General features: G+C 39.5%; 1 protein-coding gene across 3 annotated transcripts; it reads left to right on the plus strand.

The window, feature by feature from the left end:
* The first annotated feature begins 4,633 nt into the window (after positions 1-4,633).
* LOC116206098 (protein BONZAI 3-like) lies at positions 4,634-9,278 on the plus strand. 3 transcript variants are annotated; one of them, XM_031538867.1, is made up of 17 exons: positions 4,880-5,027; positions 5,208-5,301; positions 5,523-5,570; positions 5,964-6,112; positions 6,238-6,286; positions 6,431-6,487; positions 6,584-6,763; positions 6,868-7,002; positions 7,099-7,160; positions 7,279-7,378; positions 7,494-7,608; positions 7,710-7,786; positions 7,878-8,009; positions 8,138-8,302; positions 8,392-8,505; positions 8,640-8,736; positions 8,915-9,278. In XM_031538867.1, exons 4-17 carry the CDS (start codon positions 5,973-5,975, stop codon positions 9,028-9,030), a joined length of 1,539 nt encoding a protein of 512 aa, XP_031394727.1. In that variant the 5' UTR covers positions 4,880-5,027; positions 5,208-5,301; positions 5,523-5,570; positions 5,964-5,972; the 3' UTR covers positions 9,031-9,278. The 3 variants fall into 3 exon arrangements, with proteins under 3 accessions (XP_031394725.1, XP_031394726.1, XP_031394727.1); XM_031538865.1 differs by lacking the exon at positions 5,208-5,301 and having other exon boundaries at positions 4,634-5,027; XM_031538866.1 differs by having other exon boundaries at positions 4,797-5,027; positions 5,208-5,570.
* The last annotated feature ends 15,063 nt before the right edge of the window (positions 9,279-24,341 follow it).

The raw sequence follows: 24,341 nt of genomic DNA on the forward strand, positions 1-24,341 counted from the left end.
CAGTAGGAACTGGTAATATCAAAGCCCACTTCATAAGTAAGTAAATCAGTGGATAGACAATATTCCTTCTTGTGGCAACTAACTTCTGAGAAAGATACTTTCTAGGTTTAAAAACTCTTCATGAGATCTCATATCAAGAATGTAAGTCTCAAATTGATTGTCAAGCAACTGAAGATCAACCTCAGAGAACTCCAAAGGATAAAAGCGAGCAAGTTGAATCAATTTTGACTTATCAAAAGAGGCAAAAGAATCATTTGGGCTTAAGCAAGCCGCACAAAGAAGCAAATTTGTGTTCACTTCATTGAAGCGGCTGTTGAGTTCTTGAAGTTACCAATCGATCACACCGTTGAAAAGCTCAAAACCGAAATAACTCAAGTTTGTCAAGGCTTCACCTTTTCGCCGCGATCGTCCTGGAGACACATACATTTCATTCGTATTTATGTTATCAATGTCATTTCTGTCAGAAAATATAGATACTTCACTCATCAAAGAGTCTCATCTTTCATCCCGCATATCTTGCAAACGTTGCTTTGCCACTTCAATCAAAACCGTAGCATTCACAATATCTTGATATTTCCTTTGCAATGCTAGAGACAACTCATTCGTGATTCCCAAAATAGTTTTCATCATGCGCAAGATGAACACAAATTCAAAAGTTGGCATAATACTCAATAAGGAAAATGCTTCACCTCTTTAATCTGTAGTTGAGTCATCTTTCTTAATGATTTGGAGAACTTCCATAACCGATGAGAACATGACAGTCAAACTTATTAATGACCTATAATGAGATCCCCAAAGTATATCACCTCCTTTTTGAGAACTTCTCTCTTAATTTGACCCTTACCCATTGAGAATTCAACAATTTCAAATGCTTCCAAGACTCTGTTTTGTTGCTTCTCTCGAAGAAGATCTCTACGCTTACATGAAGCTCCAACAAGAGTAGTTATACTAGCTACTGAGTTGAAAAATGCAGCAACTTGCGATTTTTTTTGCCACAACAACAATAGCAAGTTGAAGTTGATGAGCAAAATAATGAACATAATAAGTAGAAGAATTCTCTTGCATGATCAAAGTTTTGAGTCCATTAAATTCCCCTCGCATGTTACTTGCCCCATCATAGCATTTCCTCCGCACTTTAGACAAGCTCAAATTATGCTTCAAAAAAAGAAGTTGAATAGCCGCTTTTAGTAAGGAGGCGGTGGTGTCACTAACATGAACAATGTCAAGAAAACGCTCAACAACACACCCTTACGAATTGAAAAATCTTAGAGCAACCACCATTTGTTCCTTGACCGAAACATCACGAGATTCATCAAGTAAAATAGCAAAGAATTCATCCCCTAGCTCATGGAGAATAGCATTAGTGGTCTCCATAGCGCAAGCACGGATAAGATCCTTCTGAATATCTAGGAATATCATTTTCATACTTCCTGGAGCATTATTCAAGACAACATTTTTATAGCATCGTTGTGACTAGCAAGAAAATAAAGGAGCTGAAGAAAGTTGCCTTGATTATGCGATTCTTCTATTTCATTTTGGCCATGAAATGCCAAGCCTTGAAATAGCATAAAACGAATGCAGTCAAGTGAAGCAGTCAGACGAAACCGATAATCTTTATGTGCTTGTTCTGATTGTTTCTCAAAAGCAAATTGGATATGTTGTTGTTAATTCATTAAATCTTCACATCTTCTTTAAGCTTTGTTATGGGCACTATTCGGACCTCCAACATGCTCATTGAATTTTTCTTTTTTCTTCCAATTTGTATATCCTTCCGACACAACTACTTCACCACTTGCTTGCGCTCCAATGTACGGCCTATAAAGACAGCAACACAAACAAAAGGAGGCATCTTCCACAATACTATATTCTAGCAATTTTTATGGTCCTCAAACCATTTTGGGATAAAGCACCGGAATATATTCCCAAATTTCTTCTAAGGAAAATCATGTCCTTTCGGTTGACATGGACCTAGTTGCAAATAATGCCTTTTAATTCTATCACAATCATTAGGATGATAATCAGAAATTTTCTTCCTTAGTTCAAGATTTGAAGGGAGATCTTCCAAATTGATTTCCACATGTTTTCTTTTTGAGCAATCATTATTCGCTCTGGTTGTTAATGTTTCCTCTATGGTTGATTTCTTCTTTATGAAATACTTATCCATATCTACACAAGAAAAAAATATTCAATCTTTACTCTTATACGGTATGAGAATTGAGAGAAGCAGAGATTAAACATCATAGACTTACATTTATAATCGAAGGAGAGGACAAGAAGAAGATTATAGTTTACTGCTACACTCGCAATCCGATCTTTCCTTCATTCCCTCACCGAGAATCATGTGACAGTATTCTCCAGGATTTGCATGGCTAGCGGAGAGCAGATCAAAGGGAGAATCAGTCTTTACAGAACATAATTGAAAATAACCACTGAGCTATATACGGTTTCTAATGCTACTTTGAGAAGCTAATCATACAATAGGTAAAAGAAAGACGTACCATAGCCGAGAAGAACATGGTTGAGAGAAGCAAAAACTGCGGAGACTTCTGTCACAAAACTTCTATGTGTGGCTGATGCTCTTTTAGCCTCTTGTCTTGTTTCTCTATACTCTGTCTTCTCTTCCTGCTCAAGCAAAGAGAATAGTCACTTAAAATTGATTTTTTTTAATAAGGGGAATCTTTTAATATGTGGTGGGGGATTTGGGAGAATATATAGAACGAATGCTCTCGAGTCCTCGTTGATGCTTCCAGATGTTCAGAAACTACACATATTTAGAAATTTATGCGATATTCTACACATAAGATGCGGGGTTCAAGTTGGAAGGGTATCTATCGAGGAGGCGGTTTGGAATGTTCCTCATGATTATTGGCCACAACACTTGGTACACGGCAGTTTTGGATTGCTTCGATCACTTAATAGAGACGGTGCACTGCTACTTTCGAAAGATGTTACGAGCTATATGCACCTTATAGGTGGAATATATTAGAACATGACATGTTGAAGGTCCTCAGCCAAAAATTATGGAGAAATTGGAATGGTTTCCATACTTTGAGGTAAAATTCATGATCTTCATTGGCTTTTGATGCTTGAATAACTTACCAATAAATATATGCATTAATATGTATTATTAACCTTTGCTTCTATGTTCTTTGATTTTGTGACATTTCTCATAATATGATTGCATAAGAGTTATGGATGGTACTCGTGGCTTATGCACCAGAGGACCTCTAGGGCCCTTATCGAGGATGTAAGACTATAAGCACTCAAAATGTGACGGTTGCATGTTCTCATGATATGATGATGTTCACGTTTGTGATGACCAACTAGGTGGAATCCGTCCATGACGCTAGAATTTTTAGTGGATATAGTGGTGAGGATCAATTTGACAATTCACTTTAATAGGTTTAGGTTGAGCTTATTTGTTAATGGATACAAAATTTTGTATTGAATTGCAGGCAAATATTACTTCGTTGTTGCCGATTATCCCAAGATACTGGGCTTTTTGGCACCATACAAAAGAGAATGATATCATCGAAGTCATTTCTAGGAGTTTAGAGTAACATCTCATAAAGAGCTTTTCGCAAAGGCCACTCGTCCGATCGAAATGTCTGAGTGATATTTTGAAGAAAAGATTTGTTATATTAATATTGATGCCCAATTTCCCGATAAGAAAGCAAAGGCCATCGCACAAGTATGTTTTGTTCTTCATAATTATATTCGACGCGAGGATTGTTTGGACCGTTTATTTGAAGAGTATGGAGATGACTACTATGACATGAAGACGGTGAGCCTCATGAACAACGACAAGTAATAGAAGTGGATGTCAATAGTTCGTGACTTGGATGCCGACCGCGATAACATCGCGAGAATGAAATGGCATAATAGAGGAAGAGATGGCTCATGTAATAACTAATTAATAGCATATAATTAAAATAAATAAATAAAATAAGCTCATGTACTCACTACTCGTCGTCCCCTGCCGAAGAAGGACAAAAGGAAAATAGAGAAAGAAGAAAGGGCCAAGTGTAAGGAGGCGGTTGACCAAAGAGTGCTGATGTGGAAAAGTTAAATGCTTTTTTTTTTGTTTTCATCCGTGTTGGAATATATAGTGGAGTGATACTGATGAGAATGATTCTCCCTAAACGGTGCTATTATGAGATGAAATTTTTGGGATTGAGATTCCCGCCAAAGACGTAATCCTCCCACTCCCAGATTACTAAACCCAACCAAACAGCCCCCGACATATATATGTGTATATATATATATATATATATTTTTTTTTTTTATTTGAAGAAAAAAAGGAAGGTTAAGGGGGCGTTTGGATTCAGAGTTAAAGTCACTTTGATTTTGATTTTGATTTTGATTGTGGAAAAGGACAAATAAGATGTGATTATAAATTTGACTTGGGAAACGTATGTTTCTGTTGTGTAGTGTGTTGAGTTAAAGTTAAAGTTAAAATTTTTGAATTGGAAAATATGTATTTTTGTTGTGTAGTGTGTTGAGTTAAAGTTAAAGTTAAAGTTAAAATCAGTTAACTCTCAATCCAAACGGGGCCTAAGAATTCCGCGGAATTGGCAGCTTCCGTCATGGGTTTTCATCAGTGATTCGTGCCCGATACTGAAATTTGATTTGATACAGTTTTCTCTCAATTGGCTTGGGTAGAGATATTACTAATTAGGGTTAGGTTACCAATCATCAGCTTTCAGTTCGCTCAAAGAAACGCACTTTCTGGGACCCGAACCCCCCTTATCTTATAAGAGAGGGGAAGAGGGAGGAGAGCATTCCCGTCCCGTTCCGTCAGAGTTCGTTTCAACCGAGGGAGAAGAGGAGAAAAGATGGGAGGATGCTTTTCAGATGTGAAAGGAGGACAGCAAGCGGTGGGAGCGGGAGGGACCCGTTACAGTCCCAATGCCGGAGGAGGAGGAGGAGGAGGAGGAAGCTCAACAACCAGTGTAGGTGGTCCCAACGACGCCGTTGACATGTTTCATCGAGCTCGCGGACAGCAGGCCCTCTTCACTGAGCTAGAGGTAAATAATATACAATTATTTGGTCTGGCGACATTGTTGTTTCATTGTCTTCTTGATGATTGTCTCTGTCTCTCCTTTTTAAGTCTAGGTCAGGGTCAAGGGATCAACTAATCCCCCTTTTGCTTTTCACTACCACTCCTACAGCTAGCTGATTTGATAATTCTAATTCTTATTGTACAGGCGATAAGAGGAGGACTGATTTCTGTTGATAATTTGTTCTTGAACTACTCCTTGACATCGCGGTCCCCCATTTGTGGAAACTTTCTTGACTTGGGTTTGTCTGTTGCTGAATATGCTGTTAGGTCTTCCTAATACACTTTCGAGTTTCGACTCAAAATAAAGGAAGGATGTACTGTCATGTAAACCATGAATTCCGCATCGATTATTATGAGTCTAGCTCTACTCACTCCATTCTTTTTGCTTACTTTATCTGTTTCATTTATTACTGCGACTGCGGCTGATACTAGTAGATGTATCTTTGGCGCCTGCTTGCAGTTGTCATTGTCTGCATCAAAGTTACGTGATCGTGACATCTTATCCAAGGTAAGTTCTCTGTCCTTGTTCATGTTGCCAACTGTTTTACTGTTCCTTGTTTAATTGTAGACAATGAAGAGTTGGACCTATTTTGCTCTAGAGCATCGCGCTGCTAGTTTTGGATCTTATTGTATCCCAGGCCATTTTATATCGTGGATCTTTCATTTTTATTCCTTGTACCTACGTGTTTATGATAACTTATTTATCTTCTTTCCTTATATTTTGAGATATCGGGGCTAAACAGCAGCAATTTTTTAGTCAAAAATGATAAAACTCATTGTCCGATTGATTAGCTGCTTGCTAGCAATTGCTTTTTGTTTCTGAACCAGTAAGATCAACTTTTAAAGTTACATCTCTGCTGCTTTGACGCTGAATTTATCTGTATGCTGGCTTTGTCTGCAGAGTGACCCCATGGCAGTTGTGTACCTAAAGAAAAGAGATGGATTGCTCGAGGAACTTGGTCGGACAGAAGTTGTATTGAACAGTCTAGATCCTGCTTGGATCCAGAAGGTTTCCGTCTCCTATCAGTTTGAGATGGTTCAGATTTTAGTGTAAGTTTTCCGAGGGCTGTCATTTACTTATCCTATGCATAAATCCCACTCTTCAGTCAAGATAAAATTTATTCCTTTTCTTTTTCTTTTTTTATTCCCCCTTTGGATCTCTTTTTTCTTTTCAGCTTTCATGTGTATGATGTCGACACGAAGTATCACGACTTACCAGCAAAGGTCTGTTAACATTCTTCTGACTGTTCTAATCCCATCGCTTCATTTCTATGTCAATAAGTTGAACTGTGTCAAGATGATTGGCACAATAAAGCAGACTGCATGGAAATTCTTGAACTGAAATAATATATGTACGGCGGTTTGCAGGCTCTGAATCTGAAGGATCAAGAGTTTCTTGGAGAAGCTACTTGTGTGCTGTCCGAGGTTTGACCATGATTGCCTCTTCTATGTTTACTTGGTTTCAATCAGGAAAGTATGGACAAATATTTACTGAACATTTTGCTTCACGTTTTTTGGCAGATAGTAACTCAACGAAGTCAGAGTTTGACTATAAAATTGCAAAACAATCATGGACAAGTTGGCCCTAGAAACCTGGGCACTCTTACTGTCCATGCCGAGGAGCCAGTTGCTTTGAAGACTGTTGTTGATATTACGTTTCGCTGTACCAATTTGGATAACAAAGACTTGTTTTCTAAAAGTGTATGCTTTCAGATTTCTATCTCAGAAATTTTTGTTTCTCTTTTATCCATGATGGTTAGATCTGTGAGGAAATTCTACTGACGCATTCTGCTTATCCTTTGTAGGATCCATTCTTGAGAATATCCAGAATAGTTGAGACTGGGAATTCAGTACCCATTTGCAAGACTGAAGTGGTCAATAATAACTTGAACCCAATTTGGAGGCCCATTAGTCTAACCATGCGACAATTTGGAAGCAAGGCAAGCTTTATGAGACATTGTCGAACTTGATTAAGAAATTTTACACAAAAGTTTTTCCACTCATTTTTCGTTCCTCTTATTTTGCCTTCTTTACAGGAGAACCCCCTAGTCATTGAGTGCTTTGATTTTGATTCAAGCGGGAGTCATCAATTCATGGGGTATAAGTTAATTCATAAAAGTATCAATAATTTTCTATTCCTCTTCCTTACTCTAAATGATCTATTATCCTAATTTTTTGATCGAATAATGTTAATCTTTGTTTTTCTTATGTATCAGCAAACTCCAGAAATCTATGGCAGACCTTGACAAACTGCACCGAGATAGGACTGGTGCAAACTTTGTTTCACCAGCTTCTTTGAACCGTGGGCGTGAAAAGGTGTTTATCATTCTGAACATATATAGTTATGATAATGTGTAATGTCTAGGATTTGCCTTTCATTGTCTGATCATATAATATTATATATATATATATATATTTGTATATATTGTAGGTACTCAAGGGCCAGCTTTTTGTGGAGCAATTCAATGAGAAACCACAGTTTAGCTTTCTTGATTACATAGTGAGTGGATTTGAGCTCAATTTCATGGTTGCTGTTGATTTTACTGGTATATTTCGTCATACAAAACTACTCTCATATTTTCTTTCCGTTGGGTTTATTTCGACTCTTGTATTTGAATGTCACTGTTTGACTTTGAACAATCTCCAGCTTCTAATGGAAATCCTCGAAGTCCTGATTCATTGCATTATATTGATCCTTCTGGGAGGTTGAATTCCTATCAGCAGGTCAAGCTATGTTCCTTTAAAATGCATGCATGAGAAACATGATACTTTTGCTTTTGGTTTATACTAAAACAGGAAGTCACATTCTTTACAGGCTATAATGGAAGTTGGAGAGGTCCTTCAATTTTATGATTCTGACAGGCACTTCCCTGCATGGGGTTTTGGTGGAAGGACCTTCAATGGTTCAGTGTCTCACTGTTTTAACTTGAGTCCAAATGGCTATGAGGTATGATGACCGAGTTCTGAGTTCTCCATTTATATGCACTTTTTGTTTTTGTTTGCTCGTAAAAAGTTGAGCTCTTCAGCAAGAATAGGTACCTGAGAATGAACTCTTTGTAATTTAATAATTGATAGGTTGAAGGAGTCGAAGGCATCATGGCTGCTTATTCAGGTGCAATACACAACGTTTCCCTGGCGGGACCTACTTTGTTTGGTCAAGTCATCAACAAGGCTGCAGAAATTGCTGGGCAGTCCCTTTCATACAACAAAAATAAATATTATGTTCTGCTCATCATCACGGTACTGTGAGCTCTGACATTCAAGTGTCATAGCTTATTTATTATTATTAATTTTTCTGGTTAGAGATTAATAGTATTTTGCATGCTTAGGATGGAGTCCTTACAGATCTCCAAGAAACAAAGGATGCTTTGGTGAGGGCATCGGATCTTCCATTGTCTGTTCTTATAGTTGGAGTTGGTGGTGCGGACTTCAAGCAAATGGAGGTATATTAGTCTCTAATTTATCTTGATATATTACTACTTTTCCTTCCGGGCACATTTTCATATCAAGCAACGGATAACTTCTGTTAAAGCATGCATATGGAATTAAATTGTCCCAATTTATTTGCTTTCTTCAGATACTCGATGCGGATAATGGAAAACGATTGGAGAGCTCTACTGGTCGGATGGCGACGAGAGACATTGTGCAGTTTGTCCCAATGCAACAAGTGTATGGTAAGAATTTGTGTCCCATCGGTGAACCCTTTCGTTTCCGAGAATCGTTTGGCATGCTCCCTATAAATGATGATGCAGGAAATGTATCCACGACTTTTGAGCCTGTGGCGGACTTCTTTTTTGTCTACCGGCTATTCCTCTACTTAAGATTGACGTGCTTGATCTGTTTTTACCACAGGTGGTCAGATATCTGTGGTGCAAGCTCTGTTGGAGGAGTTGCCTGGTCAGTTCTTGAGTTACATGCGTGCTCGGGACATCAAACCGCACTCTCATGCTCCTGGAACTTCTGCTTGAGGCATCGGCCCAATCTTAGAAAGCTCATCAGTGCCATCTGTAAATAGCAATTTTATGTGGTTCACAGAAAATGTAAAAATGTCAGATGTGTCAGAAGTTACAGCTCTTAAGGTCTATGGTTCGGTTTAATTGTACAGAGAGTTGTTGTTCGTGAATATTTTGATCCTTTCTCATCGTAAAAAATGTATATAAAGTTTGACAAATTCATATATTGTCAAGAGTTAGCCTTGGGGCATCAGCTGAGCAAACCAAACTCCAAAATTCTACAATTCTAACTTGACCGCTTTGGTACTCTGCTCATATATGGCTCGTTTACTTCAGAAAATGCTGCTAAATGGTGCAACTAAGGTCGTGATCCCAATGTTCATGCTTTACATCGTTCTGGCTTGTAGCACGTTATTCAAGATCGATGTTGTTGAGGCGTCTCTGGCTAAAATCTCCAGAGGGGACAGTCCATCACGACGATTTACTCCGAACAAGGGAAAGTGAAAGCACAATCTGCGGAGCAGCAGCTTGTAACGCTCAGCAAACCACAAAGTTCCATGTGTTTGAGCTGTTTAAAACAGGCCTCATCTTCTTCCTCGCCACTGTCATTGCTTGCTTGGATTTCTCCCATCTTTTGACACCGAGCTATGATCAGACTCAAAAGCTGCACCAAACTACACGATGCTGATAGTGTTATTAGATGCATCGCTGCATCACAACCCATTACCTCCAATTCTCTCAAATTCTGCAATGAAGCAGACATAGCTGGGAACAGACTCGTCAATCCCAAGCAGCCGAATACTTTTAGGGTTTCGACTAATATAGTCAATTCGGGTCAGTCCACTAAGAGATAATGCTCTCCCGACATGAAATTTCTCCATTCACAAGATTCGAATCCAAGACATTTTTTAAAGAGAACAAGTGCCAAACCACATAAATCAACTTACCTTGATGAACTCACACTTTCTTCAGCATTAACTTTTTTTCGGTAACTAGGAAGACCGAAGACCCATAGACACAATAAAAAAAAGAAAAACCTTTAAAAACGGGGCAAAAGTACACGAAAAATCAAACGTAAAAACTTTGGGTTACTACATGAGAACGTGTCTCACCGCACTAAATTCCCTTACTCACTAACTCTTTATCTCTATTGGGAATTATAATCCCACATGGAAAAATAAAAGAATAACCATGAGTTTATATGAGACTTGGGTACGAATACTTATTAGCTTGAGCTTTTAAGTGAATATGGTGCCAAGTACGTATGAGCCCAATAGACAATTCAATATGTATCAGAGCACAGGTTACGGGTATGCGAATGCACCCGCACCATGCCAAGCCTAATATGCCCAAGAGCAGCCAAGAGGAGGAGCCAGAATCGAGTACGAAGAGGAGCCAAACTCGAGGTCAACTGTCGATGACAGGTATTTAAGGGCACGTGACAACATGTAGGCAAAAATAGACCAGACCTTGCACGTGAAAGCGGATGCTGGGAATTATAATCCCACGTGAAAAAGATGAAAGAACAACCACTAGTTTATATGAGACTTGGATACCACCACTTATCAACTTGAGCTTTTAAGTGTATATGGGCCTAGGTCCGTATAAGCTCATGGAAATTCAACATGGTATCAGAGCAGGCTACGCTTTCATATGCCCACATGGACTCACACTACACCGACTTAATATTGAGAGCAACCAAAAAGAGCACTCGTGTTAGTCCCCCTCGCCCGAGTACAAAAGATGAGCCCCACCTTGAGGTCAATTGTTGAGAGCGGGTGTTTAAGGGCAGGTGACAATGTGTAGGCAGAAATAGACCACAGGTTGCACGTGAGGGTGAGTGTTAGGAATTATAATCTCACATGGAAAAATAAAAGAATAACCATGACTTTATATAAGGCTTGGGTACAAACACTTATTAGCTTGAGTTTTTAAGTGAATTTGGATCCAAAGCCGTATGAGCCCAATGGACAATTTAATAATCTCTTTCTAACATTTCCTCCCATACTCAATGCCAATTTTTTTATCTCTCGATTCATCTCAATCTCACACTCATAAAAAAGTTTTATCATCTCACCTCCAAATTTATATATATTTTTTTGTAACCCTTGCATACTCCAAAGTATTTAGTTTATGATGAGTTAGTTTTTATTGAATAATATTCCTAAGTTGTTTCTGATGCGAACCTTGATGAACCTACAGCGAGACCCATCAAAAATAAAATCAAATCAAATCTAAGATCGTCCAATGAAGGTTTCAATGATAGAAAATATTGACTCGCTAACTATAAAGAATCAGAAACCAATATTATAATATGGAATATTGACCCGCTAACTATAAAAAGTTAGAAACCAATATTATAAATATTGAGAATCACAAGTTATCACATTTGCAATATCCGCAAAGTAGCTGTAGAACAGCTTGGAGAAAATCTCTCTCTTACGGATATTGCAAGTGTAAGAACTTCTAATTATTGACATTTATAATGTTGGTTTCTAGCTCCTTATTACTAGCGGGTCAATATTCCATATTATAGTATTAGTTTTTGTGTCTTTGTAGTCAGCAAGTCAACATTTTCTATCCTTGTAACCTTCATTGGATAATTCTAGGTTTAATTTCATTCTATTATTGATGGGTCTTGCGAGAGGTTCGTCGATGTTCGCATCATTTAGTATCAGAGTTTTGGCTCCAATCCATGTTTCATCTATCCTATTTCGTTCTTATCATTATTCTTGTTCTAGGGTTCGGCAAATTGTTGAACGATTTCTTGTTGGCTGATTCAATTGTTGGAAGAAACCTTGAATATTAGCTTTTGTTTTAGAAAGGTCCGAAAAAAGGAGAAAATCAGTTCAAAAAACACAAAAGAAAAAGGAAAAGAGAATAAAAGAAAAAAAAAAGTTGTATAGAAAAAAAATGAAAAATGAAAAAAAAAAAAGATGAAAGAAGAGCAATTGTTAGTGAACTCTTGACTTTTAGGGTGAAAGAACTTTTAGATAAATCGTTGCTATACAAGTAAGTTAGGAATTCCAAAGTTTTCCTTTCATTTCCTTCTATATCTGTCATTATTTGTGCGTCACATTCCTTTCTTATCTCCTAAAATCATTCCATTCCCCCATCCAGATAGCTTCCCTCTATCTTTGTTTCTTTTAGTCCCAGAAATTTTCCTCGTCCATCTGATTGTGTTTCCTTAGCTTCATTTATCACATTATTTCTTTCCTTGACTTGGTTTGCTTCCCAAGTTTGATTTAGTTTGTAAATCAATATTGTAAATGTTTCGTGCTAATCAAGTGATTTTATCCCTGTAATTGAATTGCTTAGTTTCTCAAGAACTTTGAGGATAAAATCAAGAGAGGGAAAAAGGCAAGAGTGGGTGAGCATATGAGAGGGTAAAAGCCTAAAATTGAGTGAAACACGAGTACATATGTGACATTGAATTGAGTTAAAATACGTGAGGGAGTGTGGGAGGTCCATATGTATTTCTAACTTTCCACTTGAAGATTTTCACCATGTCTCAAGTGAATGATGGAGAGGCTAATCAAAGTATGCTAATCTGGGCTATGCAATAACAATCTAAGTGCATGAATGTAGTGTTTGATGAGATTTGTGATCAATTAGAAAGGCGAGATAAGCGGTCTGAACAGTTGCTAGGAGCGCCTTTGCCGCAGACTAGGAGACTACACTAACGACGACATGTTCCTCTCATTAACCGGGTAGATGGTTATGATCAAACTTCTAGTTCATCCTCTTGTAAATTGAAGTGGGGTTATTCTTCGAAGCAAGAAGAGAAAATAGCCTTGAAGTCAAAAGGAGAGAAACCGATGTCCAAGTTTTAACCCGACAACAAAGATAATGGTCATATTGCTTCTCAATGCCTAAACAATGATGGTCAGAATGTAACACTTGTGCTGCTTCCACCTCATCAAGTGTATGAGGAGCAACTTCAGATCAAGTCCGTTGTTTCCAATTCAAAGGAAAGTGAGAGTATGGCTAAACAGAAAGAGAAAAAGAGTGTGAACATGAGAGAAATGAAAGTGAAGTGAAAAGGGTAAAAGAGAGTGGTGAAAAGGCAAAGATTGAGAGTTCAGCCATGGTAAGGAAAAAGGAATATAAAATGAGTTTTCATTGCAAGAGAGAGAGAGATCAAGAGTGCATCTAAGGAAAAAGGCCAACGATCATGTTCTTTAACAAAGAGGCCTATCTTTTTACTATTGACCTCGATTCTTCGTTACCCTATATTACTACATCTCTTTTGCAGAAATTCAAGGATGTTTTTCTCGAGCAAATGCCCCCAAGACAACCACCAATCAAATGGGTTGAGCATCAAATGAACGTTAATGCATACAAGTTCGATATTCTAGGTGAGTACCAAGTGAGTTCTACTCTTAACGTTTCTAATTTTTCTCCTTTTGAAGTGGGTGTCGATTCGAGGACGAATCCTTTTGAGGAGAGGGGGAATGATCTGATCCAACTAGAGGATCCTTTGCACCAGCATGAGGAAGGAACCCAAGATGACAGGATCGGGCATGAAGGCTAGCTTTGGGACATGGCATGTGCTAGCTGGACCAAGTACAAGAGCACGAGCCAAGCGAATCCAAGAATCCAAGCAAAGGCTGGTATTGCCCATCCTTAGAGGAGAAGTTGACCTCTTGGACAAGATGCATGCGGAACAAGAAGCCAAGACCGTTAATATCCTTCAAGTCTATCTAGAAGATGACCCAAGTTCAAATGATTGAATTTGTCCTATTGGTTTTAAGACATAATTAGTTGCTTTCAATAAATTGGACTATTTCATTTTGGACTTGTTAAACTTAGGATTTATTTTAGCCAAGTCCATTAGCCCATTTAGGTTCGTAGCTAGTATCTCTTTATAAATAGGCACGTAGCCTCCATAGAGAAGAATAGATTAGTTTTAATTCTATTTGAGAGAGAATTTTTCCGAGCTATTATTCAACAACTTTATGGATATTGGAAGTGTGATAACTTGTGATTCTCGACATTTATAATATTGGTTTTTGTCTCTTTATAGTCGGTAGGTCAATATTCTTATCCTTGAAGCCTTCATTGGATGATCCCCGGTTTGATTTCATTCTATTGTTACTAGGTCTAATGGTAAGTTTGTCGAGGTTCACATCAGTTTCTTCATATGTTTGTTCATGTGTAATTTTTGATTTTTTAGTGAATGTTAAGAATAAGCTAAAGATGTGAACGATAATTAAAGGATGAGTTTTTTAGTTACTTATTTTAAAGAAAAGTTTACTAGACAATATTGATAATATATAAGGTCATTGATACATAAATAAATTAAAATACGAAATTTTGGAGAAATTTTTTTTTCAGTTATAAAAGAAGTTTAAGGCCAAAATTTTGGAGAACAATTTTAAGATATTTTAATTGTTGGTTTATTTTGGTGAGATCTATACTTCAAAATATTCATATCATTTATGAGTTTTATGCTGCGTTTGGTTTCAAAATAGGATTATTTTGATTTTGAAAAAGAGTGGTATAAATGAGACCTACTCTTTGACTTTGTATGAGTTATTTTGTTTTGTTCTGGTAGAATTAGATTAAAGTTGTGATTTTAAAATCACATTTACAAACCAAACAAGCCATTAATATTTTAGGCAGTAATATGAAATAAGATATTGATTTATAATACATTATTTTGGTCCTACCATAAGTTTGTCTGCACCCACTGACTCACGGGTCCTAGAACCGCCACTAATGGGACGGAACGTTGTTCATCTTGAAGTGGGGAAAACTATACTTTTAGCTCACTACTTTTATCTACTTTTCTAGTTTCATCCACTTTCTTTATTTTTAAGGCAAAATTGGGATTTTATTCAACGAATTTATGGCGGATTTAAGCAGAAATTGGATTCAATTTATTAAAAAGTTTTTCGAGGTAAGAACAAATTAGGTCATAAGTGTTACTATCTTAATGAATCTAATTATGGGTTTGCATCTGGACAAATAATATTATATATATATATATATATATATTGTTCATTTTTGTTCGACAGAAGTTGTAATTAATAGATACAAATGAAATCGTGTTTGTCCATTTCTTCAAGAACTAATTAAATGATACTGCCGAGGCAAGATTAAGAATGACAATCGAGGAGATGAAAGGAGCACACAACAGAAGTGGAACGACGGACTTATTTTATCATATTCTTTTTGTTTTTGCAGGATAGTTTATGGTTTCTTTGGTGCGAAAGAAATATAAAGAGCAGTGTAATTAGAGTTAGAGGTGATATGAACCGGTTTAGATATTTCCGATTGAATTTGGTTCAAGTGAGATATGAAAGTGCCATGTGGCATATTTTTGCTCGGGTCCCATAATCTTTAACAAGTCAGCCCGAATTAACGGAAAAGATAATAGGAGTAAAAGAGAAAAATCACCAAAGCTACAAGACCATAATAGAAAAGAGTTTATTGTCGTTGTCATTCTTGAATTTTCAACTTGCCATCAGTCAACTTACCGTCATATGTGTTCCTGAATTATTTTTGCCAACAAAAATGCCTAGCATTGGCCTTTCGTCTATCAAATATATCCAATCGTTAACTGGTTGGATGGAAATCCGACATGGCATTCGACATGGAACAAATGACGTCTGTGCGCACCCGAATTTCTTCTCGTCGGGGCACGTATGCGCGCGCCTAAATGCAACGCGGCTTGGGAGTGTCCACCTTCCCAGGGGACGCGCGACGGACGCACGTGAGAAGGAGTCGCCACTACCTGTTTACGACCCAAAAGTCGAGGGCCGGTGAGTCGCTCGGGTCTAGGGGTATGGGATACACCTAGTATGTTAAGGCAATGGTCTGTATGGAACCGAAAATTCCGAATTCGGGGGTTCTATTACGTGTGGGCCTATATCACACACGCCCTTTCGGTACTCTAGCTAATCTAGGCTTGCCATTTTAATTTAATTACCGCTTAATTAAGTTCCGCTCATCTTATGCGTTTTGACACCATAAATTAGAATAAACACTCTGACCGTCCACTCTCCGACTGAGATTTTACATGAATATATGTATAATATAAAACCTTATATTGTTCTCTCAAATAAATAAAAGGCAAGCTATAATAACTAAATCCCGATCGGTTCGCATTCGGCCATGATGTCACTCATGCTCACCGTATAGTTTTGGAAAAGATCGAAAATTAAATTAAATGCGCACTCGGTGTATGGGGGTATTGGACCCCGTGATCGACGGTTATGGGCGTTGGACCCAGTGTGAATCGAGTTCTAAAGGATCGGGCTCGATCCGCATAACAATCAAGTGCAAAAGATGTAACAAGCAAGTTTAAATAAACGAACAATGGGGGTTTCGTTATCGCCAAATTTACGTGAATTAACTGATTATTACTCGAGGTATCTTGGCATACAAATCCTACCTTAAAACAAGCAAAAAGGGGTGATGGATAGGGTATGTAGCATCCGGCATTATTTTAACGGACCCGACAGACGTGATGTCCATAGTCAAGTCTCGAATGTGTGGGTTGTTTTTAGATTATTCTGTATCGTGGCAATGTGGCTTTTACAGATTAAGAGTGTTTTCACCTAAAACCCAAAACCTAACCCTCTACTTGATTGTTTGCCCATGTTGATTATGCCGAGTTTGTGATTAATCCGTTTTCCCATGTTTTAACCCGTTCTAAACACAAATCTACACTAGAGTGACGGCAGGACAAGAACCGGTAATCATGCCCTTGAATCAGTAAATATGTGTGTGTATGAAAATCAAGATTACGTTGTACGTATCTCGGTGCTTTTGAAATTGTGAATTTTGAAAAGGGCATGACTAACAGTTCTTGAATTATCGATGCGATTACAGATTATTAATCAGTTCGTACAATTTATTTAAAAGAGTCCAGTGATTTAATTTAGCCAAACTTAACGTCCCGATTACCCCGTATGTAGAATTTTATGTTAATTAGAAATTTTCCGAATGCTTTAGTTTACGGATTTCAAATCGTCGAGATAGCCATTAGTTGACCGCCCGATAAACTCTAATTTCCGACACGGTCACGTTGTATACATATAATTACAAAAATAAAATATTTAAATGGGGCACATACATTGTCGGTGGGTGATCCAAGTAGGAAAGGGTCGGATATTTTTGGAAAATGTCCAGGGGATTGAATAGAACGATTTTAAAAGAGCAGGACTGATTTGAAAATTCGGATGAAGTTTCGGGACCGATTTGAAAATTCTAAAACAATTGGGGACTATGTAAAAATTACTGAAAATATCCCAGGACTTATTTGAAACGAATTTGAAAATCTGGACTGATCTGGAAACAAAAAAAATGGCCCCAAGACTAAACTGAAACAGCTTGGAAAGTTCCTTGGGAGGCTTGAAAAATTCTGGGAATTCCAGGACTGATTGCAAAATAGTAAAATGACTGGGACTTGATTGAAAATAAATTTTGAAGTTCGGGGCAGATCTGAAAAAGGTGAAAAATGGCCCCGGGACTAAACTGAAACAACTTGGAAAGTTCTTTGGGATGCTTGAAAAATTCTGAAAAATCCAAGGACTGATTGGAAAATAGTAAAATGATCGGGACTTGATTGAAAATAATTTTTAGAGTTCGGGGCAGATCTGAAAAAAAATAAAATGCATCCTCTGGACTGAAATGTGACAAAATGGAAAGTTCGTAAAATTGAGTTCGGAACAAATCCGATCACCCACACGACCCAAGAACACTCATCTTATTCAGGAAAGGAGCCCTAATCATGCCACTAAGTCGAGAATTTACCTAGTCCCGGTTCAAATCGGAAATATGGTTGTCGAACCGGCAGGAGGCGGTCTGCACAGTTCAGACCGGCTGGAAGGGTATTGGGCCGGCAAGCTGGGCCAGGCGCCGGAGAGCTGGGCCGAATGCGCGGAGACTGGGCTGCGAAAGGGAGCGTTGGGCCGCGAAAGAGAACTGCTGGGCCGGACTGGGCCGTGCGTCTGGATCCGCTTATTCCGGGTCGATTTCCGGGTGAGACTGAACAGGTCAGGCGACAAACTGGGTCGGGTCGTCTCGGATGGACTTGAACTGGGCCGAACGGGCTGGACCTGCGTAAACCGAAGGAAAATAGGCCGAGCCCGTGAGAGAGGGGATGAACGAAGAAGATGAAGACGGGCGGAGGGGAGGATTCCGGCCGCTGCGGACGGCGGTTCCCGCTTCTGGGTGTCGTGGCGACGACGTGAGAGGACGCGGGAGACGGCAGCAAGCACCGCCTGGGCTACGCCGTGCTCGGGATCGGCGTCACGGGAATCGACACGGCCGGAATCGAGGGGAAAAGTCGCGTTTTCCGGCGAGGGTTTCCGAAATCTCCGATCTCAAAATTCTCCGAAACGAGAGCCAATTCTTCGTTTCTTCCTGCTGGGTCGTGTTCCTATCCTCCCCCAATCGTATTTCTGTCCATTTAAATTCGATTTCATCCCCTTTTCCGTTAAGATTTCGACCGATTTCTGGGGGAAATCGCGAATATCGCGATTTGGGGGAATTTGGGCCAATAGGGATCGCGGGCAGCCGGCGAACGCTGCCCGGCCCTGCCCGAATTTTTTTTTTTTTAAGGCCGGCGGTCATGGGCAGCCGGTCAACGCTGTCCGGCCTGCCCGGCCCTGCCCGAATCTTTTTTATTTTTTATATTTTTAGAAAAGGTAATAAATTGGAAAAATGACGATTTTGCCCCCCCCCGGAGCCTGATTGACCGAAATTGGGTGCTGATAGCTTGCCCCTCTTTGGTTGCGTCCTCGGATAGAGGATGCAACCAAAGACTATGAGAAACACCTCGTTTAGTCCTGGCGATCGTCTGGCCATTCTCCTTGTTTGTGCTAATATGCGGGCCTGTTGCAAAATAGTAAAAATCATAAATTAGTAAATGTGGACGCATACTTGAAAGACATTAAGTGAGGACACGAAGTCCAAAAAGTAGTAAATGCGGACACGAAGTCCGGAGTGCAATGAGTACGGACACGAAGTCCGAAAAAAAGCAAGTACGGACACGAAGTCCGAAAAATAATGAATGCGGACACGAAATCCGAAATGCAGTAAGTGCGGACACGAAGCCCAAAAGGCAGAAGATGCAGACACGTAGTCCGGAATGCAGTGAATGCGAACACGAAGTCCGGAATGCAGTAAGTGCGATCACGAAATCCGAAAAACAGCAAGTGCGGACACGAAGTCCGAAAAACCGTGAATGCGGACATGAAGTCCGAAATGCGGTAAGTGCGGACACAAAGTCCGAAGAACAGTGAATGCGGAAATGAAGTTCGAAAAGCAGTAAAAGATGACACGAAGTCTGGAATGCAGTAGACACGGACACGAAGTCCGGAATGCAATGAATGTGGACACGAAGTCCAGAATGCAGTAGATGCGGATGCGAAGTCCGAAATGCAGTAGATGCAGACATGAAGTCTGGAAAAAAAAAAGTAAATGAGGACACGAAGTCCGGAATGCAGTAGACACGGACACGAAGTCCAGAATGTAATGAATGTGGGCACGAAGTCCAAAATTCAATAGATGCGGATGCGAAGTCCAAATGCAGTGAATGTGGACACGAAGTCCGGAAAGCAGTAAATGAGGACACGAAGTCCGGAATGCAGTAGACACGGACACGAAGTCCGGAATGCAATGAATGTGGACACGAAGTCCGGAAAGCAATAAATGAGGACACGAAGTCCGGAATGCAGTAGACACGGACACGAAGTCCGGAATGCAATGAATGTGGACACGAAGCCAAAATGCAATATATGCGGACACGAAGTCCGGAAAGTAGTAAATGAGGACACGAAGTCCGGAATGCAGTAGACACGGACACGAAGTCCGGAATGCAATGAATGTGGACACGAAGTCCAAAATGCAATAGATGCGGACGCGAAGTCCAAAATGCAATGAATGCGGACACGAAGTCCGGAAAGCAGTAAATAAGGACACGAAATCCGGAATGCAGTAGACACGGACACGAAGTCCGGAATGCAATGAATGTGGACACGAAGTCCAAAATGCAATAGATGCGGACGCGAAGTCCGAAATGCAGTGAATGCGGACACGAAGTCCGGAAAGCAGTAAATGAGGACACAAAGTCCAGAATGCAGTAGACACGGACACGAAGTCCGGAATACAATGAATGTGGACACGAAGTCCAAAATGCAGTAGATGCGGACGCGAAGTCCGAAATGCAGTAGATGCGGATATGAAGTCCGGAAAATAAAGTAAATGAGGACACGAAGTCCGGAATGCAGTAGACACGGACACGAAGTCCGGAATGCAATGAATGTGGACACGAAGTCCAAAATGCAATATATGCGGACACAAAGTCCGGAAAGTAGTAAATGAGGACACGAAGTCCGGAATGCAGTAGACACGGACACGAAGTCCGGAAAGCAGTAAATAAGGACACGAAGTCCGGAATGCAGTAGACACGGACACGAAGTCCGGAATGCAATGAATGTGGACACTGTTGGGAATTGGTGTATGCCCTAGAGGCAATCTATAATCAGTTTTGTAATATGATATCTATTTCATTATAAAACGAGGCATATCTGTTATTGTGTAGATTGCGCTAAATATGATTTTACACAATAATGTCCTTGGAATAGTAGGTTCAATAGGCATCAAGTGTGACTTGATTGTGAGATCCTATAATTACTGAACATTATTCCTAAATGTCCATAGTCAAAGTATTATCGTTAATTAGGACAACGGTAATACGGTTAGACTAGTGTGAGTGTTGATTGATGACCAAATCTCATAGGTCATGGATATGGAGATATCAAATCACACCACATGTATACATTAAGAGTAATGTGTATTGGACTGACCCGCCATGAGATTGCTACATGGGTTGTTACGTGACTGTCATTAGCATATCTCAAAGTGACTATAGTGTAATGGTCCTTTGACTTGAGGTCACCATGGATTCCTACGTGTAATGTCGTATATTTTGATACTGTCAAACGCCACCGTAACTGGTTGGTTATAAAGATAGTTATTGGGTATGCCACAAAGCATGGAAAAGAATGTGAGTGACCAAGATAGGATTTGTCCCTCCTACGAAACGGGAGCGATATCTCACGGCCACTTGGTGGTTAAGTCTAAAAGTGTATGAATATCCAAATGAGTCGATATAATGATATCGAGCTCATTTGCTCTGATAGACTTACCCGGTAAATCAAGAAAGAGAGATATTAAGCCATACAAGGATGTCATCGACCATGCCTTGGGCTCAATAGAGATATAGAGGACAATGGATTATATTACACGGTAATATAGGTCACGAGGTTCGTCGAGAAATTGACTTTCCGATTACTTGAGTAACAGTGATGCATTGCTAGATGCCGCTCACTGTTTGTAATATTAAAATAGAGATTTCGATATTACTATCAACGTAATTGGGAACCTACAGGGTCACACACTACGACTAACTTGACGAGATATTTTGAAACAACAAAATTGTCTAATAAAGATTAGATGATTTATGGTGCGACCGATTAATCGGATATTTAATGAGATTAAATTTGCCGATTAATTAGACCCGATTTATTAGATTTAATGGTGTGCTAAGTGGTTATTTTTATGGAACCACTTGGAGCCAATTATAGAAAGAAACATGGGCCAATTGTATGATAACACTTAGCTATACACATGGACTAATTAAATGATGTCACCTAGACTTACACATGTCACTTGGAGCCTTGATTCTCCTTAATCCCACATCAGTGGGGCTTTGAATTTGTCTTCCCCATATTGCTTATAAAAGGGGCAGCATGCATGTTTAGATATAAGAGATATATATACATGTATATGGGTGTACGTGTATAAGTGTAAGGAAATTCAAGTTGAATTGTTCAATTTGAATTAATCCTACTAGTCTAATAAATTTCGGGTGTCGCATCGGGGTGTTTCTTTCGAGTATTGGTCGCTAGCACCGCCGATCTCGAAAACTCGTCGACAAAGTCGGTGTGGATACCAGTAGAGGCGTCACGCGTGGGACGCTCGGTCGACAACTTTAAATATTCCAGGTACGCTTTTATTTACTCTTACTCTTCTAGTAGGTCTTGGAATTAGTTTCACGGGTAAGAAATTTTGAATTTCTGTTCCTTTTTACGCTTCCGTTAGCCCCGTGGAACTAGCAATTGGTATCAAAGCCTAGCTAGTTAGAATCTGAGTAGATAATAGCATAAAATATGATTTTATGCTTGGTACTGGTATGATTATGTTTGATATTTGCGGTGCATGACTGTTAGACATGGACTATGTCCTAGTTGTGTTAGTATAATAGTTATGCGTTTGGACTATTATGTAATTGTTACATAATAGTGTATGGTGAGATCGATTAAATGTTAATCAAATCCCTCAAAATATTAAGTCCATATCCTTCCACCGTGTAACGCTCGTCAAGACCAAGATCGATGAGTGTGTAGACCTTACCTTCGCAGGATGCCCTTATCTATCCTAGTAAGACGTTGTGTTTACCAGTGGGTCGGACTTAACTGAGCAAGCCTAATAGGATTAGGAGTTCAGAGGCATGTAGTTGGGCATCGATCTATAAGATAGATTTGAATAAGGAATTATTCACTCAACTAATCAAGAGTTGCATGTGATGCAATTGGGAAAGTGAGTTCCCTACCTAAATAGCCAGTTCTGGGTGAATCAGCCCTCGCTGACTCAGAGCTTGGTGAGATATGGATCTTGAGCTACTATGAGAATGATATTCTCTGAATCAATGTTGAGGGTCATTGATTTGATATAAATAGTGGGAGCAATATTTATAAAGTCCTCATTAAATATTGATGTGTCATAATACTTATTTTGTATATTTCTATGGTAGTTACCATGGCAGGGAGCACTTCTAGTACTTTCTGTTTGCGATCCGTCCTGGATAAGGACAAACTGTCAGGGAATAATTTCCTTGGTTGGTATCGAAACTTGAGAATTGTTCTCACCCAAGAAAAGAAACTATATGTCTTAGAGCAACCTCTTCTTGCGCCACCACCTGACGATGCCCCCCAAGCTGAGAAAGATGCTTATAGTAAGCATCATGATGATGCCGTAAACGTCGGATGTCTCATGTTAGTCACCATGGACTCGGAGCTTCAGAAGCAACATGAGAACATGAAGGCGTACGATATGATCGTGCATCTCAGGCAGCTCTATCAAGAGCAGGCCCGACATGAGAGATTCGAGATCTCTAAAGCACTTTTTCAGGCAAGGTTGACTGAGGGTAGCCCGGTGGGTCTTCATGTACTCAAGATGATTGGGTACGTCGAGACTCTGGGAAGACTGGGATTTCCTCTGGGTCAAGAGTTGGCCACAGATTTAGTCCTACAGTCGCTGCCCAGCAGTTATAGTCAGTTCATCATGAGCTATAATATGAATGACTACAATAAACCATTGCCTGAACTGCTTAACATGTTGAGAACAGCTGAGCATGATATCAGTAAGGGGACGTCTGTTCTAATGGTCCAGGGGACCAAAAGAAAGGGCAAGGGCAAGAGTAAAGGCCAGAGGGCTAAAGGTGCATCCAAGTATGACTTGGGTGCGTTGAAGCCTAAAGCCAAGGTGGCAAAGAATGATTACTGCTTCCATTGTGGCAACACTGGACATTGGAAGCGGAATTGTAAGGTATACCTAGAGGAGTTGAAGAAGAAGAAGGGAAGTGAGACTTCTACTTCAGGTATCCATGTTATAGAGATCAATGTATCTACTACTTCTACATCTTGGGTATTAGATACCGGGTGTGGTGCTCATATTTGTGGAAATATGCAGGACCTAAAGAACAGTAGATCGTTGGCAAAGGGCGAGGTGGACCTACGAGTTGGAAATGGAGCAAGAGTTGCTACATTAACTGTAGGGACTTATCACTTAGTTTTGCCTACTGGGCTAGTATTAGATCTTAACGACTGTTATTATGTACCTGCTATTAGTAGAAACATAATATCTGTTTCTTGTTTGGACAAGAAGGGATTTTGTTTCACTATCAAGAACAAGTGTTGTTCTATGTACATGAATGATGTATATTATGGCAGTGCACATTTAAGTAATGGTCTGTATGTTCTTGATCTAGATACGCCTATTTATAATGTGGAAACCAAACGGCTCAAATCTAATGATTCGAACCCGACTTACCTCTGGCATTGTCGTTTAGGCCATATTAGCGAGAATCGCATCTCTAGACTCCATAAGGATGGATTACTGGACTCGTTTGATTTAGAATCGATCGAGACATGCGAACCTTGCTTAATGGGGAAAATGACTAAGGCCCCTTTTACCGGAAAAGGTGAGCGAGCTAGTGATCATCTGGCTCTCATACATACTGATGTATG

Source organism: Punica granatum, chromosome 4 (genome assembly GCF_007655135.1).
Source record: "Punica granatum isolate Tunisia-2019 chromosome 4, ASM765513v2, whole genome shotgun sequence".
Classification (NCBI taxonomy): Eukaryota; Viridiplantae; Streptophyta; class Magnoliopsida; order Myrtales; family Lythraceae; genus Punica; species Punica granatum.

Excerpts from the sequence above, each read along its gene's own strand:
- LOC116206098 (XM_031538865.1), top strand. The coding sequence starts at position 4,836 with ATGGGAGGATGCTTTTCAGATGTGAAAGGAGGACAGCAAGCGGTGGGA. Across the intron at positions 7,161-7,278 it reads GGGAGTCATCAATTCATGGG|CAAACTCCAGAAATCTATGG; the intron begins GTATAAGTTAAT and ends CTTATGTATCAG. Across the intron at positions 8,506-8,639 it reads CGGACTTCAAGCAAATGGAG|ATACTCGATGCGGATAATGG; the intron begins GTATATTAGTCT and ends TGCTTTCTTCAG.